Source organism: Chenopodium quinoa, unplaced genomic scaffold, assembly GCF_001683475.1.
Source record: "Chenopodium quinoa cultivar QQ74 unplaced genomic scaffold, ASM168347v1, whole genome shotgun sequence".
NCBI lineage: Eukaryota > Viridiplantae > Streptophyta > Magnoliopsida > Caryophyllales > Amaranthaceae > Chenopodium > Chenopodium quinoa.
The window spans coordinates 5,715,737-5,732,925 of NW_018745413.1; the positions used below are offsets into that span (position 1 = coordinate 5,715,737).

The following is a 17,189-nucleotide window of genomic DNA, read 5'->3' on the forward strand; positions in this document are numbered from 1 at the left end:
GCAGCTTTCTGTGCTCGATAAAATTTTCCAGTTTTCGCGCAGTGTTATTTCGGTCCTAGTTGTGAAAGATTTTCCTCAAATTTCCTACGTGTAAAATCCTATATTTTAACTCATTACGGATGGTCTTTCCAATGAGATCTTTTTTATGCATATGACAATAATGTTAATAAAAATTACGCACATGAAATACTTAGAACGTTTTGAGTCTCATCTACTCATTCTAAATCATTGCCAAAATAAATTTCAGGAATTAAAATATAAATTCTCCATAGTGGAGTCGCCAAAAACTGTAGGGAATATTTCAAGCATTAATCCCCAGATTGAACCCCACTGTGATCATACACTAAAGTACGGTGGCGTCCAAAGGGAAAGAAGATAGAGCAAAAGAGTCGGCAACAAGTTTTTTAGGAACTTGTAAACCATTCACGAGGTGAAGTTTACACCCCTTAACGATCCAGGAGATCGTCAACTCCAATAGGTCTGGAACCATGACTGGTAGTTCGGGGATGAAGGTACAAATCCAACCTAAAAGAGATTGAACCTGCCCTAATAATAGGCCTCTACTTTATTCTGATCGCATTCATGTGCGCTTTCTGACTAACATGCAATCAATAGGATTAACCCTAAACCTGTTTATCTATGTTGGTTGAATTTAATGCACAAATAAATCTATTATTGGCGATCACTTGAATTATAATCAAATTAACCCTAAACAAGATTATTAATTATCTTATTAAGCGTGATTACAAGTACCAATTCCCTTTAAACATGCAATAAAAGGCGTGATCAAGCAATAACAATAATATTATCAAGCAACATAATAAATCATCAAAAATTATAATAATCATAATTATGAAAATATAATCATAAATAAAATAATCATCATCAAAATAATAATAATAATAATAATATTCATAATCGTGTTAAAGCATAATAATTGCAAGATCCTAGGCATGATACTAACAAGATTAATAACAAACCCTAGCATGTCACTAAACAATAAAAATCAAAGCTTTAATCCTAACATGATACTATTAGGAAAGAATATAGGAAGCATCATAACAATCATACTTAGTATTAAATTTACCCTAGACATGATACTAGGAATATCATAAAAACAACCTAAGCATGAACTCTATATCATAATATCAATAAAAACCATTAAAGTACTTACTTTAATGTCTCGTACCTCTTTCTAATAATAAAATACACACGTTAGTAACTTCAAGGAAAATAATAAAACAACAATTAAATTAAATAATTGAAAGAGAGATTTGAGACCAAACCCTCGGAAATTAAACCTTTCACGTCTAGGGCGAAGGCAACTTCGAATATGCCTAGGTGTATCTAAATCTAATGAATGCGGAATTTTTATATTTGAGAGAAGGCTAGTTTAGAAAAGAGAGAGAGAGAGAAAAAAATCAAGAAAATCTTGATGAGAGTTGGTGACAAGAATTGGATGAGAAGGATTGATGAGAATTGATGATTGAAAACGGAGTTTTTAGAAGGCTATTTATAGAGAAAATCAGCCAAAAAGATAAAACATCAAAAACAGAGTTCTGACGCAAAAAGCCAGATTAGCGCCAAACGCTGACCTTAGCGCCAGGCGCCAAGCGTAGCGTCAGGCGCTACATCTGGCGTTTGGCGCTGACTCAGAAATTCACGCGTTTTCTTAAAATCAGATAGAAATTGCCGTACAGGAGCATAAAATCGTATTTTTCTCAAAAAACGTTCGTTGATTCTGATTAAAACTCTGAAAAGTAAAAAAAAAAAGAAGTCAATTTATCAATGCTAATTAAATTAGGAATGAAAAGAAACTTCTAGAAGAATCTAGAAGACTAAAACCATTCCTAATTGCATTAGGAATTATAAATTCATATTAGGCCCTCCTCTAGATCATTGGACCGCATATAAGGCTCAAACCAGACCCAGTTCAGTAATTAGGCCATAACTTCCTCAATATTCATCGGAATTGGGCTTATAATATATCGTAGGAAAACTCTTTTCAAGCCCTATCCAACTACACTATTATTAGATCCATATCATGGACCAACCAAACTGGATTGGCTGTTTTCTTAAAATAGGTTTTCAAAAACAGAGAGAAGAGAAAAGAAATTAAAACTATCCGCAACACTAAACTTTCCACACTTTCACTTTATTCGATTATGATTCGACGCAAAAGGTACTCATCACCGAGTTTGGTTTTGGGGAGACACGAATGGGTGTCTACAAGATTACATTACCATAACCGAGAATTATGACCAATTTTAATGATAACTTGTTGAATCTAATTTCAATTGTTGTACCATGTTGTTGAATGACAGAAAAAGATTCAAAATTGATGCTTTTCAGTTAGGAAGTGACAAGTCACTGATATCTGTTATCAATTTATTAATGCATATATTTTTAAAGTCATCTAATTAAAAAATGTTGTCATTTCAAATGTTTTTAAAATAATATAGTACAGCTTAATTTATGGATATGTAATTGGTCTAAACTAGTCCGCCCAAATTCAACTAATCCTTTAGCTATTGAGCCCAACATAAATTAATTTGGATAAGCTTGTGATTCCATCTATAAAAATAATTTCTTAATTAATTTCTTCGTAATATGTAATTAATTTTCTTACCTAGTAAGCCCAAAATAAATTATACGCTGCATTTCTTAATTTCAAATTGTAACGTATTTAACAAAACTGAGGGTTTATATTAATCAATTTTTTGGACCCAATTTAATAGTTGTGAATTCATAACAACTGGAGTTTGGATCCAAAAACCCAACAAAATGCAGAGTTGACGTAAGTCCATTCACATTTAGTTAAAAATTTCTCAAAAATAGCTTCTGTTGATTTGTATAATTTTGTTCCGAAAATTTTAAAAAATTTCACCAAAAAAATTCAAATTTTGGCTGAAAGTGAATAGTAAAAATCAAACATTGAGCCTATTTCTAGCTCTGTAGTTAGTTAAAATTCAACATTTTAGTCAATGACGGTACACAATCTAATATGACAAATATCAGAGTCCAGCTGATGAAAAATAAAGGTCATGTTTGTACAGCAATATTAAAATGACAATAAAAGAATATAAAAGGACTTATATCAAAGAATCTTTTGAATTAGAAACACCTTATGATATCATATGTTTGAAAGGATTTATCACTGACTTCACTAAGATATTTACACTAGCATGGAGTGGAATTATTGCAATCAGATTTAACCTTCAAATACGGGTCTGTTATGTTCACCTTATTTTCACTTATTTCATGTGTAATAAGTTCAAATAAGTTCAGATAAGTTCAGATAAGGTTTAATAAGTTCTAATAAGGGTTAACCAAGTACAAATTGCATTTAAAATAAGTTTTAATAAGTTCAAATAAGTTCAGGTAAGTTCGGATAAGTTCAGATAAGTTAAGATAAGTTCTGATTAGTGAAAATCAGATTAGTTAACATTTCCTTTTAATTGGTTCGGGTAGAATAGGATCGAATTGAACCAGTAAACAAGTGTAAGTGTAGTTCAAAATCTTTCGTGAAACAATCGGTTATGATTACAGTACAAAGACTTTACATTGACAAAAATAATGAATTAGGACGATCCGAATAGTAAATATGTAATAGGTTGACCAAACATTGGAATCATTAGTGTTTGAGGTTCCAAAAACATCGGGTGGGATCGGTTTACGGGTTTAACATAAAAAATGATCATCTATTAGCATGTTATGATCATCGTTTTCCCATATTCATTTGCTTAGGTACATCATTCTACCATATGATCAAATTATAAGCTTTGGAGGTGAGTACATAGCTTATCCACATCAGTGTTAAAAATGACAGTAAAAGAATCCTCAATGACATTTTCAGGGAATCTTTTGAAACTAAAAACACCTATCGTAGCTGTTTGATTTGAGTTGTCACTAGAAATTTATTTGTTGTTGTGTGGTTAAATTTTGTCTATAAAATGGGGAATGTAAATCAATAAAGTGCAATCAATTAGAAGTCATTATCTAGTTCATTATCTAGTTTGCCTAAAGACTTCCAAAATGGATGATGTAAGTAAATTTTCTAATTGTTTATATTTAATTTTTTGGTGCTACATTTATTTGCTAATGATTATGAAATGAATCATGTAACATCATTGTGCTTTTTTTCACTTTTTGATGATTAAGGTGTATGAAAGCTTGCCAAATTTCAGCGTTTTATGTGATGAAGACAATGACCGAGTGGTAATTACTATCTTATTGACAAATATGTTTACTCATTTTTGTTAAAAATTGTTTACGTAAAATATAACAGGCATCGTACAATATTCAATCTACTTAATTTTAGTAATATGTATTATCATGTATTAATTTGTAATTTTTTGTATTATTACTTATCATGCAGATGATTCCGTCTATATTTAGAGGCGTAATGTCTGACATGAGTGGCAGTGCTCATGTGTATAGGGGCCTAGACACTTCACAACATTGGGGTGTGTTTGTAACTGAGGTGGAAGAAAATGTCAATATGGTAACCTACATTGAAAATGGATGGAAGGTATTTGTAACGGACAACGATATCCAATTTGATGATGAATTAGTAATTTACTATGGTTTTTCTGGTAAGTTTAATTGTCGTGTTATAAGGGGTGGGGTTGATATCACAGTCGTTGAGGAGAACATGAACAATGAGAATGACCACGGAGATACCATTGTTGTTGATGATAATAATTTAATTGAATTGGAGACTCGCAAACAACGAACCAAGCAAAGACTTGGTAGGATGATCTTTCAATCTAGGAAGGTTGCCTTTGGTGTTACATTAACATCGACCTACATTGAGCATGGAAATATGGTAAATACTTTCAACTATTAACTTGTTACATTTAACTAATATTTTAAAATTTTATCATTAGTCACATGTTACCTTCATTGTTTTTGTAGAATGTGCCGGTAAAATTTGCTCGAGAAAATTTTGTAGGCCTTGCCGAAACCAACCGCGTTACTTTGACTTATAAAATTAAGCGTTGGGACGCCGACCTACATATTGTGAAAGGAGATACAAGAGGAGAATTGAAGATCGTGCTAGCCACTCTTAAAAGGATTCGCCCTATGATGAGGCAAATGAAGTTGAAACCATGTCATGGAATTTTTTTTGCTTATGATCTTAACACCCCTGACTTGTTCGAAGTTCGATTTGTTAAGGATGGTTGATGTTGCTATCATAACGTCAAATTATTATGTCATTTATTATATTGATTATGTCAGTTATTGAAGTCTTAATTTCGTTATCGTTTATGTATTGCAGCATCCTAATTTTAGATTGTAATGTTTGGGTCTATTAGTTATTTGTTGGTGTCATTTTGGAATGTATTTTATGTCATTATTGTACTCCTTTGTGGTTTTGTACTCTCTGGCATTAATCCTGTGGTATTACTAGTAACTTTGATGATTTTAATGTCTTAAATATTGTTCTAATAGGGGGTTAACAATTATTTAAGTAGATGTTGCATAATTTCAGTACTTGTTCACCATTTAAGTATTATACAAGTAATAATCATTTGCGTAATCAATTTTTAGAATCTACTTAGGATTGATTGATTATCAAATATCAAAAACTATTGTTAATTTATTTTTATTTGATAAAATTCAATACAATAATTTCCGCGCCTAATATAAAATAATCCTTCTTTCCGTTTAGTGAATTTTAGGTTGTGCGTCAATTACTACAAAATAACTGTCACCCTTTAAACTTAGTATGTCATTAGAAATTTCAACTACTAGCCAAATCTGAGTTCCATACTGTAGACACCCATTTGTGTCTCCCCAAAACCAAACCCGGTGATGAGTACCTTTCGCGTCGAATCATAATCGAATGAAGCGAAAGTGTGGAAAGTTTAGTGTTGCGGATAGTTTTTAATTTCTTTTCTCTTCTCTTTGTTTTTGAAAACTTATTTTAAAAAAACAGTCAATCCAGTTTGGTTGGTCCATGATATGGGTCCAATAGTAGTGTAGTTGGATGGGGCTTGACAAGAGATTTCCAACGATATATTATAAGCCCAATTCCGATGAATATTGAGGAATTAATGGCCAATTTACTAAACTGGGCCCGGTTAGAGCTTTATATGCGGCCCAATGATCTAGAGGAGGGCCTAATATGATTTATCATTCCTAATGCAATTAGGAATGGTTTTAGTCTTCTAGATTCTTCTAGAAGATTCTTTTCATTCCTAATTCAATTAGCATTGATAAATTGACTTTTGTTGACTTTTCAGAGTTTTAATTAAAATCAAAGAGCATTTTTGAGAAAAATACGATTTTATCCTCCTGTACGGCAACTTTTATCTGATTTTAGGAAAACGCGTAATTTTCCAGATCAGCGCCAAACGCCAGCTGTAGCGCCTGACGCTACGCTTGGCGCCAGCCTTGGCGCCTGGCGCTAGTGTTGGCGTCTGGCGCCAACAGCTAGCGTTGGCGTTGGTTCTGTTTTTTGTGCGCCAATGCTCTGTTTTGATATTTTATCTTTTTGGCTGATTTTCCCTATAAATAACGTCCTAAAAACTCCGTTTTCATTCACCTACAACCAGCTTTCATTCATCGATTTTCTCATTCTCTTTAATCATTCACCATCTTTCTCTCTTTTTCTAAACTTGCTTTTTACATACAAAATTCCGCATTCACAAGATCTAGAAACACCTAGCCAAGTTCGAAGTTGCCTTCGCCCTAGACGTGAAAGGTTTAATTTCCGAGGGTTTGGTCCCAAATCTCTCTTTCAATTATTTAATTTAATTGTTTTGTTTATTATTTTCCTTGAAGTTACTAACGCGTGTATTTTGTTATTAGAAAGAGGTACGAGGCATCAAATTAAGTACTTTAATGGTTTTTTTGATGTTATGATGTAGAAATCATGTTTATGTTGTTATTTTGATTCCTAGTATCATGTCTAGGGTAATTTTAATATCAAGTATGATTAAAAGTATGATGTCTTCTATGTTCTTCCTAATATTTATGATTGTTAGTATCATGCCTAGGATCTTGCTATTATTATGCTTTAGCGTTGATATGATTATTTTAATCATGATTATTATTATTATTAATTATAATTGTTATTATGATGATTATTTTTTTTTTATTATTATTATTATGATAATTTATTATGTTGCTTGATATTTATTGCTTGATCACACCTTTTATGCATGTTTAAAGGGAATTTGTACTTGTAATCACGCTTAATAAGATATTAATAATCTTGTTTAGGGTTAATTATGATTATAATTCAAGTGATCGCCAATAATAGTTTTATTTGTGCATTAATATTCAACCAACATAGATAAACAGGTTTAGGGTTAATCCTAATGATTGCATGTTAGTCAGAAAGCGCACATGAATACGATCTGAACAAAGTAGAGGCCTATTATTAGGGCAGGTTCAATCTCTTTTAGGTTGGATTTTGTACCTTCATCCCCGAACCCTTATGTGGTTCAAGACCTTATGGAGTTGACAATCTCTTGGATCGTTAAGAGGTGAAACCTTCACCCTGTGAAAGGTTTACAAGTTCCTAAAACTTGTTGGCGACTCTTTTGCTCTATCTTCTTCCCTTTTGGACGCCACCGTACTTAAGTGTATGATCACAGTGGGGTTCAAGCAAGGGGATTAACGCTTGAAATTTATTCCCTATAGTTTTTTGGCGACTCCACTGGGGAGGATTTCTATTTTAATTCATGAATTTGTTTCGGCAATGATTTAGAATTAGTGGATGAGACTCAAAACGTTCTAAGTGTTTCATGTGCGTAATTTTGATTAACATTATTGTCATATGCATAAAAAAGATCTCATTGGAAAGACCATCCGTAATGAGTTAAAAACATAGGATTTTACATGTAGGAAATTTGAGAAATATCTTTCACAACTAGGACCGAAATAACACTGCGCAAAACTGAAAAATTTTATCGAGCACAGAAATCTGCTGAGGCATGTGGGAAGTAGCGCCAGGGGCCAGAGCATTGGCGCCATGATTTTAGCTGTAGCGCCAGACGCCATAATTGGCGCCAGGCGCTACAGCTAAAATCTGGCGCCAATCTCTGTTTACTGGCGCCAACTTCCTCCATACCGAGCCAGAAATATGCGTTCTAATTTCGACCGGTTTTTCGTATTGTTTGCTCGATCCTACTTCCTGATTGAATTTTTTTTCTCACTTTTCTAAAACCCATATGTGTTCTACATATGGACATAACCCTCTGTGAATTCATGCTCCATCTACCCGATTGAACGCTCTGTGCAACAAAGGGTACATCCGAGAATGTTGAATTCACCAAACCATGGAAGCGAGTTTTTTCTAAAGCTCGCGGTGTCCCATCCACTCGCGCCAACCCTTCACGGTTAGACTTCTGCACGGTGCATCCAGACAATTAACCATGGATCCTTTTTTACTAAACCATATCCCAAACTTTAGAGAACTAGAGTCATGGTTAGGTTGCAAAGTCATTGCATCATATTGTGCCTACTTGACTAATTGTGCATTATTTGTTGTGCATATGATCTATGATTTCTTAACCGTTTGTTTGACTTGTGTTGAGATTAAATAAATTAATGACTTAAAGAACTTTGCCTAATTAATTATTTAGTTAATTAATTTGAGTCAATAAAGTCTAATATTTTAATCAGAATTGACCTAGTACGACTTTAGGCATACCCTAGTTGATTAATAACACCGAAAACAGTCTCAGATTGAAGCTCCACCATTGGCGCAAAAATCTGAGCTGTAGCGCCACCCTGTGGAGTGTGGCGCCTGACGACAGCTCTGTTGTTTGGCGCTAAGCTACACAGTGCGACGCCAGTCCTGTCGTTTTGCCGACAGTTCGGATTATTGGCCGAGTCATCACCTAGTGTCTAATTAACCAGTTTGCTAATTAATTCGGTTAATTTTCGCTGTCAATAGTACTTGTTTGAGTCGTTAATCGATTTTAAGGCACTAAGTCCCATGGTCTTACACAAGGGTCCAAACATGTCTCTGAACGCACACATCAATACACACACTTTGACCATGTCTAAGTGAGTCTTGCATGCGCGTTTTTTCCGTCATTTTTTAGGGGGGTAAGTCGGATATTAATCCTCAAATGTAAAAACTATACTTAGTTCTCTAAAAATATGTAAAAATATGTACATTATTTTTGCCACAAATATGCACCCATTTTTTTATTTTTTCTCTTTAAAAAACCGTAAAGTCAAGTTGATTTGAGTCAAGTAATTAAAACGCAAAATGGTTTAAATTACAGCGCGTGGTCAAGAAAGGAAGGACGGTTAATCAAGGACAATCTTTTCGTACAAGTCCAACTTTTCGACAAACTCATAGCTCGTAAGATGAAAGCTAAGACCATAATGGCAACACAAGAAGAAGTCAATGAGCTTAGGAACAAATTGGTTACCGTGACTGAGACACTGAAGCTCCTCACACTCAAGATCGATGATCCCGTGAAGCAACAGCAGATGGACCTCATGCAAGAGAGTCTAAGCAAGCTATCTAGCGACTACAAGTTTCAAGGGCTTACATCACAAGGGGTCTTGGTGGACAAAAGATCTTCTTCCGCAGAAGTTCAATGCCAACGACATCCCGACATTCAAAGCAACTGATAACCCTTATTTCTATTTAAGAGCCGTCGAAACAATAATGAGTATTAAGGGTATCGACAAGAAGAATTTCCCCTCTCTGTTCTCACTATCTCTCGAGACCGTTTGCCAATAATGGTTCTTTTCTCTCGAGAAAGAAAAGACTTCTACCAGGGAGTCCATAGCAAACGCTTTCGTTGATAGGTACAAGTGCAACATTCAAGTTGAGACCGACCATAGGGAACTTGAGGTCCTCAAGCAGAAAGAGAATGAAGGCTTCACCTCTTTCTTTAACAAATGGAGGGAAACCTCAGCTAAGATGATTGAGGTGCCAAGTGAAAAATAGTATGTAAGGTTGTTCATCAAAAACCTTCAAGAAAAATATTCCAAGCACCTCAAGTATCAAAATAATCTCCATACCTTCAAGGCCGTCTACGACATTGGGATCAATATTGAAGATGACTTGGCTAAGTTAAAAGCTTCCTCCAACAGTGGCTGGAAAGGAAAGAAGAACGACAATCCTTCTTCTTCCAAAACCACCCACTCAAACAACTTTAGCACTTTTAATTTAGGTGAAGTCCTTGCTATGAACAATCAAGGACAAAAGAAACCATTTAGGAGAAACTTTACTCCTATTGGCATGAGTTATGACACCGCATTTGATCGATTAAATACAAAAGGTCTTATAACTCCTATTGGACCATTTAGGGACCCACCAGTCGAGAAGAGGTCGGCTAATTGGAACCCCAATGCACACTGCAAGTATCACCAAGGTAGGGGCCACCTCATTGAAAACTGTTGGAAGCTATCCAAGACTTAATCGACAACAACAAGCTGCCATTGCCCCCTGCCAGTAAGAAGCCAAGCATTGATAATGCACCTCTCGCTCATGCCCTGGCTATCTCTGATGAGGAAAACGAGGTTGACCCCTCGTCTCTCATTAGACCTGTCAAAGAAATCTATGCCACAAAAAAAGAGGAGGAAACCTTTTTTTATGTCAGGGATAACCTTCCAGAACCGGCAAGTAAGGAAGATATACAATTGCTCACACTGTCTATGATGGAGGTATCGCATTTACTACGTGAAGCTCTCAAAGCTATAAGGGAAACCCAAAATAAATATGACGAGGTTCCACTTCCGAAAGATGAACCTAAGAGAGAATTCACACCCGTGAGAACGACTTATAAGGCAAAGCGTTTTCCTTTACAAGTCACTGAAAAACCCAAGAAGAGTAATAGAATCTACACTCTAATTGGGATCCCATATGCACAAATGTTCGAAATGCTCTTCGAGAGTGGCGAGATCAAACCGCTCGAACCGAGACCATTCGAATCATTGAAAAGGACGGATAGATATTACTGTCAGTATCATCAATCAGGGGGTCACACTATCGAAAATTGTTTTAAATTTAAGGATTTGGTTCAGAAAATGATTGATGAAAAGAAATTAGTCCAAGTTCTACAAGAAGATGATGCAACCATTAATGGAGTTTGGGACAGTGATGAAGAAGATGTCTACTTAAAAGACATAATAGGATCTCCACCTTCTGTGTCATACACCACGGATGACTTTTGGGCTGAAGAAGACCCATCGATAGACGTCCTCACAAGATCTGGGAGAATGCAACCTCCCGTTTCAACACAACCTATTCCAACCACACAACAAGTTCCTATACCTATCATGGAAGACAATGATATTGTTAAACAGTTTAAGAAGACAAAAGTTGAGATGAACGTATGGAAACTTTTGGCAACATCTCAAGAACATAGGTTGGCTGTAATGAATGCCTTGGCCAAAATAGGGATAGATTCTGACACTACTCCTGAGGGATTAGCAAACTTCCTAGTCCAATTAATTTGATCACCTTTTCTGACAAGGATTTACTTCCAGAAGGTGACAAACACTACAAGGCATTAAACCTCACAGTAGTTTGCAAGAGAATGAATGTCCCTATGACTCTTGTAGACAACGGATCGGCCATCAACGTCTATCCACTTAGAACTGCGAGGATGCTAGGCATAAGGGATGAAGATTTAACTCCGTCTACACAAGGAATAAAAGCCTATGACAACACTCGTCATCAAGCTCTTGGTAAAATTACCCTGAATGTAACGGCGGGAGCAATAGAACATGCTACTACTTTCCAAGTAGTAGACATTAAAGCTTCGTTCAATTTGCTGTTGGGACGCCCTTGGCTTCATGACCTAAAGGACGTCCCCTCATCTCTCCACCAACAAGTAAAAGCTATAGTTGGGGAAATTCCTATCACTATCGATGCTTCGCCTATGAGGATCAAGTCTATAGAAAATCCAATCATTAATGTGGAGCACGACGAGGATGATGAAGACTTATGGGGCTTTAACGAAGAAGTCTCCTTAATCCAAGAGGATGAAAGGACCCCTCTTTGCCATGAACCCCATTCCAACATGATTGTAAATGCTATGCTGAAGAAACAAGGACATTTTCCTAGGATGACCCTAGGAAAGAAGAAAGGGATGGAAAAATCGCTGGAGTCACCTGACCTCACTAATTTAGACACTTTCGGACTTGGTTTCGAACCGACTCGGAAAGATCTCAAGCGAGCCCAGGAAAAATCAAAGGCACGTAGAGACGCTCGCACTCAAAAGAAAGCAATCCCAATGGATCAGTACCCTCTTACACTTAACGATCAATTTATAAAAGAAGGAAAGGACTATCCATGCCATGAATTTCCCGAGCCATTTGTTGTAAACGGCATAAGACAATCGGGATTTGAGATTTTCTTGGATTGCTACTTCACTGATGAAATCCCAACTCCTGTTCACAAGGAGAAAGCACCCCCATGCTTTGACTTTAACGTCATGGGATTACTGTTTGGGCGAGAAAAGAATGAGCCAACTTATAAAGAGGATAACTCCTCGCTCATTCAAACAGTCCTACAAAGCGAAAGCTTCGATCCCTCGAAGCTAATCACTCCAGCTGAAGGATCACTACAAGGGTGGCGCAAGACTATCAAGGTGACTACTCCAAGTGGAAGGAAGATATCCATCACAACAGGGCAAGGACCAATGTTTGAAGAGTCGTCTGAGACAGAGTCTCTCCCCCTAGAGTCTTCTAAGTCTTTAGTAGTAGCACCTTCCCCTCCTATTTCTTCTCCTAGAATAGTTAGTGATCAAGTCCCTGAGGACATATCGTTCTTTGATGTAATGATCTCAGAGTATAATAATATTTCTCCTTCTCCTTATTTCTTGTGTTCTTTTCTAACCCAAGATCACGAGCATTCCTTATCTAACAATGAAAAGACAAAGAAATTATTAAAGCAATGGAAACACTCGAAAAGAAAACACCAGTAATTGAAGAAACTGAAACGGTTGATATCTCAAGTGATTCAAAACATAAAAGAGAAGTTAAAATCGGATGAACACTGAATAAACAAGAAAGAACTGATTTAATTAACTTACTTAAAGAATTTATCGATGTATTTTCTTGGTCACACGAGGATATGCCAGGCATTAATAGAGAAATAGCTCAACACACTATACCACTAATTCCAGGAATGAAACCCGTAAAACAAAAGTTACGTCGAATGAAACCCGATGTAGCTCTTAAAATAAAAGAAGAAGTTCAAAATCAAATAACGGCAGGTTTCATCAAGGTATCCAAATACCCCGAACGGGTCGCCAACGTCGTCCTAGTTCCGAAGAAAGACGGAAGGGTAAGAATGTGTGTCGACTATCGAGATCTAAATAAGGCAAGTCCAAAGGACGACTTCCCTTTACCACACATCGATATTCTGGTAGATAACACGGCAAATCACGCGTTTCTCTCATTCATGGATGGGTACGCAGGTTACAACCAGATTCTCATGGCAGAAGAAGACATGGAGAAAACAACTTTTATAACACCATGGGGCACTTACTGCTACACGGTAATGCCATTCGGGTTGAAAAACGCGGGTGCTACTTACCAACATGCAGCAACTGCCTTACTCCATGACATGATGCATAAAGAAGTCGAAGTATATGTCGACGACATGATTGTAAAATCAAAGGACCGTCCAGGCCATCAAGTAGCCTTAAGAAAATTTTTCGAAAGGCTAAGAAAATATAATATGAGGTTGAATCCATCTAAGTGAGCCTTTGGAGTCACCTCAGGCAAGCTTTTGGGTTATGTCATAAGTTCTAGAGGAATAGAGATAGACCCAACCAAGATCAAAGCAATCATGTCAATGCCACCGCCCAAAACCGAGAAACAGATTCGAGGATTTATGGCCGGTTGCAATACATAAGTAGGTTCATATCAAAATTGACGACTATATGTGAACCAATCTTTAAAAAGCTCAAGAAGAATGTACCAGTAATATGGGATGACAAGTGTCAAAAAGCCTTTGAAAAGGTCAAAGCCTATCTCGCAAATCCTCCCGTATTAGCACCAGCACTTCCCGGAATACCTCTTAGGTTATATTTGACGGTTACCAAAGAGACAATGGGAGCTATGCTAGCACAAGAAGTAGAAGGCAAAGAGAATGCAATCTACTATCTAAGAAAGAAGATGCTCGAATACGAAACACGCTATACACCACTCAAGAAGTTGTGCCTTGCCTTGGTGTGGGCCACAACCAAGTTAAGACATTATATGCTAGTGCATACCGTCTTCGTAGTCTCCCGATTAGATCCACTCAAGTATCTATTTGAGAAATCTACACTCAATGGACGCATATCGAGATGGAGAGTCAATCTAGCCCAGTTTGATGTAAGGTTTATGCCACAAAAAACTATCAAAGGATCCGTGGTGTCAGACTTTCTAGCAGATTTTCCAATAGAAGACTCGACGCCAATACAAGACAACGAATTTCCAGACGAAGACCTAATGGTTACTGAAGATGATACTTGGACCTTATACTTCGACGGAGCCTCAAACCAAAAGGGATGTGGCGTTGGAGTATTACTAGTATCACTTAAAGAAGAGCATGTTCCAATCTCCATAAAGCTTGATTTCGACGTTACCAACAATGCTGCTGAATATGAAGCATGTGTGGTAGGCTTTGAAACAGCTTTAGCATTGGGAGTAAAAAAGTTAAGGATATTCGGAGACTCTTCTTTGATTATCAATCAAATATCTAAAAGGTGGAAAGTAAGGAGCGAAAGCCTAGCCCCTTACCAAACCTATCTGGAAACACTTACCGATCAGTTAGAGAAGGTAGAATACACATATCTACCTAGGGAAGAAAATCAATTTGCTGACGCCTTGGCAAGACTAGCCTCAATGGTTAGGATTCCCACGGAAATCGAGCAAATGCCTCTAACTATAGAAAAAAGGCACAAACCAGCATACATCCAGGCTATAGAAGACGACGAAGTAGTCCAAGACGAAGAAGAAGAAGAAGAAGAAGAAGAAGAAGAAGAAGAAGAACCGTGGTACACGGACATACTCAATTATGTCACCAAAGGAGAATACCCTCCCCATGCAGACAAAAGAGCAAAACGAGCATTAAGGCTTTTGGCTTCCCAATATGTACTCATAGACAACGAGCTACATAAAAGGGTACCTAAGGGTCGAGCTCTCTTATGTGTAGGAAAGAAGGATGCACAAAGAGCAATGAGGATAGTCCACGAAGGAATATGTGGCACTCATATAAACGGTAAAATGTTAGTCCAAAAAATAATGCGAGAAGGATATTATTGGACTACAATGAATAGGGATTGTCATCAATATGTAAAAAGATGCCCTAAGTGCCAAATTTATGCAAATTTACAACATGTCCCTCCATCCTCGCTCTACACCTACACATCGCCATGGCCATTCTCTACATGGGGAATCGACATCATCGGCAAAATCACTCCCCCAGGAACAGGAGGCCACGAATATATCTTAGTAGCGATTGATTACTTCACAAAGTGGGTCGAAGCGCAATCATACGCTAAACTCACTGCAAAACATGTAGCACTCTTTATCGAGAGAAATATTATTTGTCGATACGGAGTCCCACATGAAATGATAAGTGACAATGGAACTCACTTTCAAGCCAAATGTGAAGAATTGCTACAAAAATACGGCATTCAACATCATCATTCTTCCCCTTACAAACCTTAAGCAAATGGAGCAGTCGAGGCATCTAATAAAAACCTAAAGACTATCATCGAGAAAATGACGGAAAATTATAAGGATTGGCCTGACAAACTTCACTTCGCATTGTGGGGTTACCGCACGTCAATTCGCACATCAACAGGAAATACGCCATTTTCCTTGGTATATGGAATGGATGCCGTACAACCTGTCGAACTAGAAATACCATCTCTACGCATCTCGTTAGAGAGCAAACTCGATGAAGTTGAATGGACTAGGGCAAGATATAAAGAATTAATTCTACTCGATGAGAAACGACTAGAAGCTCTGCATCACACTCAGTGTTATCAAACTCGCATGGCTAGGCATTTTAATAAGAAGGTCAAGACAAGATTCATCAAAGTAGGAGACTTGGTGTGAAAAGCATTAAGGAAAAATGTTTTAGATCCAAGGGGAAAATTTAGACCTAATTGGTCTGGACCCTACATTGTCAAAACAATCCTGTCATGAGGTGCAGCAAAACTAACTGATATGGATGGCAATGAGCTCTCGAACATGACAAATCTTGACCAACTTAAGAAGTACTACCCATAATTACTTTAGTAGGATACTCAAGAGAGCTACGTTTGGCCTGATTCCTTAAGAAAGGATACGTAGGCAACCCTTTACGGGTGCGACCACTTTATTTTTCGAAAATCTTGCATCCCAGAATTAATTAAAAATTCGACAGAAGATCGGCGAAATATCAGCGTCGTGGAGAAAACTCTAGCGCCAGACAGCGACCATCAGCGCCAGCCGACGGCACTGGCGCCTGGCACCAGACTGATGTGGCAGGCGCCAGTCGTAAATAAGCGGCGCCAATTCACAGCCAAATTCTGGGCATATTCAGTGTTTTTTTTGGAAAATTTTTGACTTCCGTACTCGAAGAATTTCTGGAAAATTAATTTTTTCGGTTTTCATTGCTTTAATAAAATAAATTTAAAGTAAATATTTAATTAAAAGCTGAAATTTCATTAATAAAATAAAATTACATTATTGATGGAATTTTAATAAAGCTGAAATAAATTAACTTTAAATAAAAATATAAACTAAGTCTAATAATTTGAAATTAAGCAATGCTCCTAATCTTTCTTTTCTTTCCTAGCCCTTTTCCAATTTTTGTCTGCTTCCTCCTCCTCATCTATAACCTTAGCTAGTAGGCATCCCTTAGAGGACCTACATTCAATCTTAGAGTAGATAGTTTCCCCTTCGGCTAGGACTCCATGCTTCTTTTCTACCCAAACTTTTTTATCTGTGGTTTCAGCTTTCCTTTTTCCCTAATCTTTTGTAGTACTTTTCTTCCTAGGCATTGCAGGTGTTTTGAATTCAACTCTTTCACCTAAGCGTTCCTTGGCAGGGATCACCCTGTCACCTAGACGACTCTTCACGTCAGTTTTACCCTGATTTTTCTTCAAGTCCTTTGAAGGTTTCTTCAGCAACCACTTCTTCACATCATTGGGCAAAGAAGGAGGAACCTTTTGGGTAATCACTTCCCATAAAGGTTTAGCACTCCAATAAGCATCAAA

At 36.8% G+C, this 17,189-nt stretch overlaps 1 protein-coding gene across 1 annotated transcript; it reads left to right on the top strand.

The window, feature by feature from the left end:
• The first annotated feature begins 3,990 nt into the window (after positions 1–3,990).
• Positions 3,991–5,325, top strand: LOC110713470. Its single transcript, XM_021891913.1, has 4 exons — positions 3,991–4,044; positions 4,162–4,218; positions 4,379–4,828; positions 4,918–5,325. Exons 1-4 carry the CDS (start codon positions 4,036–4,038, stop codon positions 5,185–5,187), a joined length of 786 nt encoding a protein of 261 aa, XP_021747605.1. The 5' UTR covers positions 3,991–4,035; the 3' UTR covers positions 5,188–5,325.
• The last annotated feature ends 11,864 nt before the right edge of the window (positions 5,326–17,189 follow it).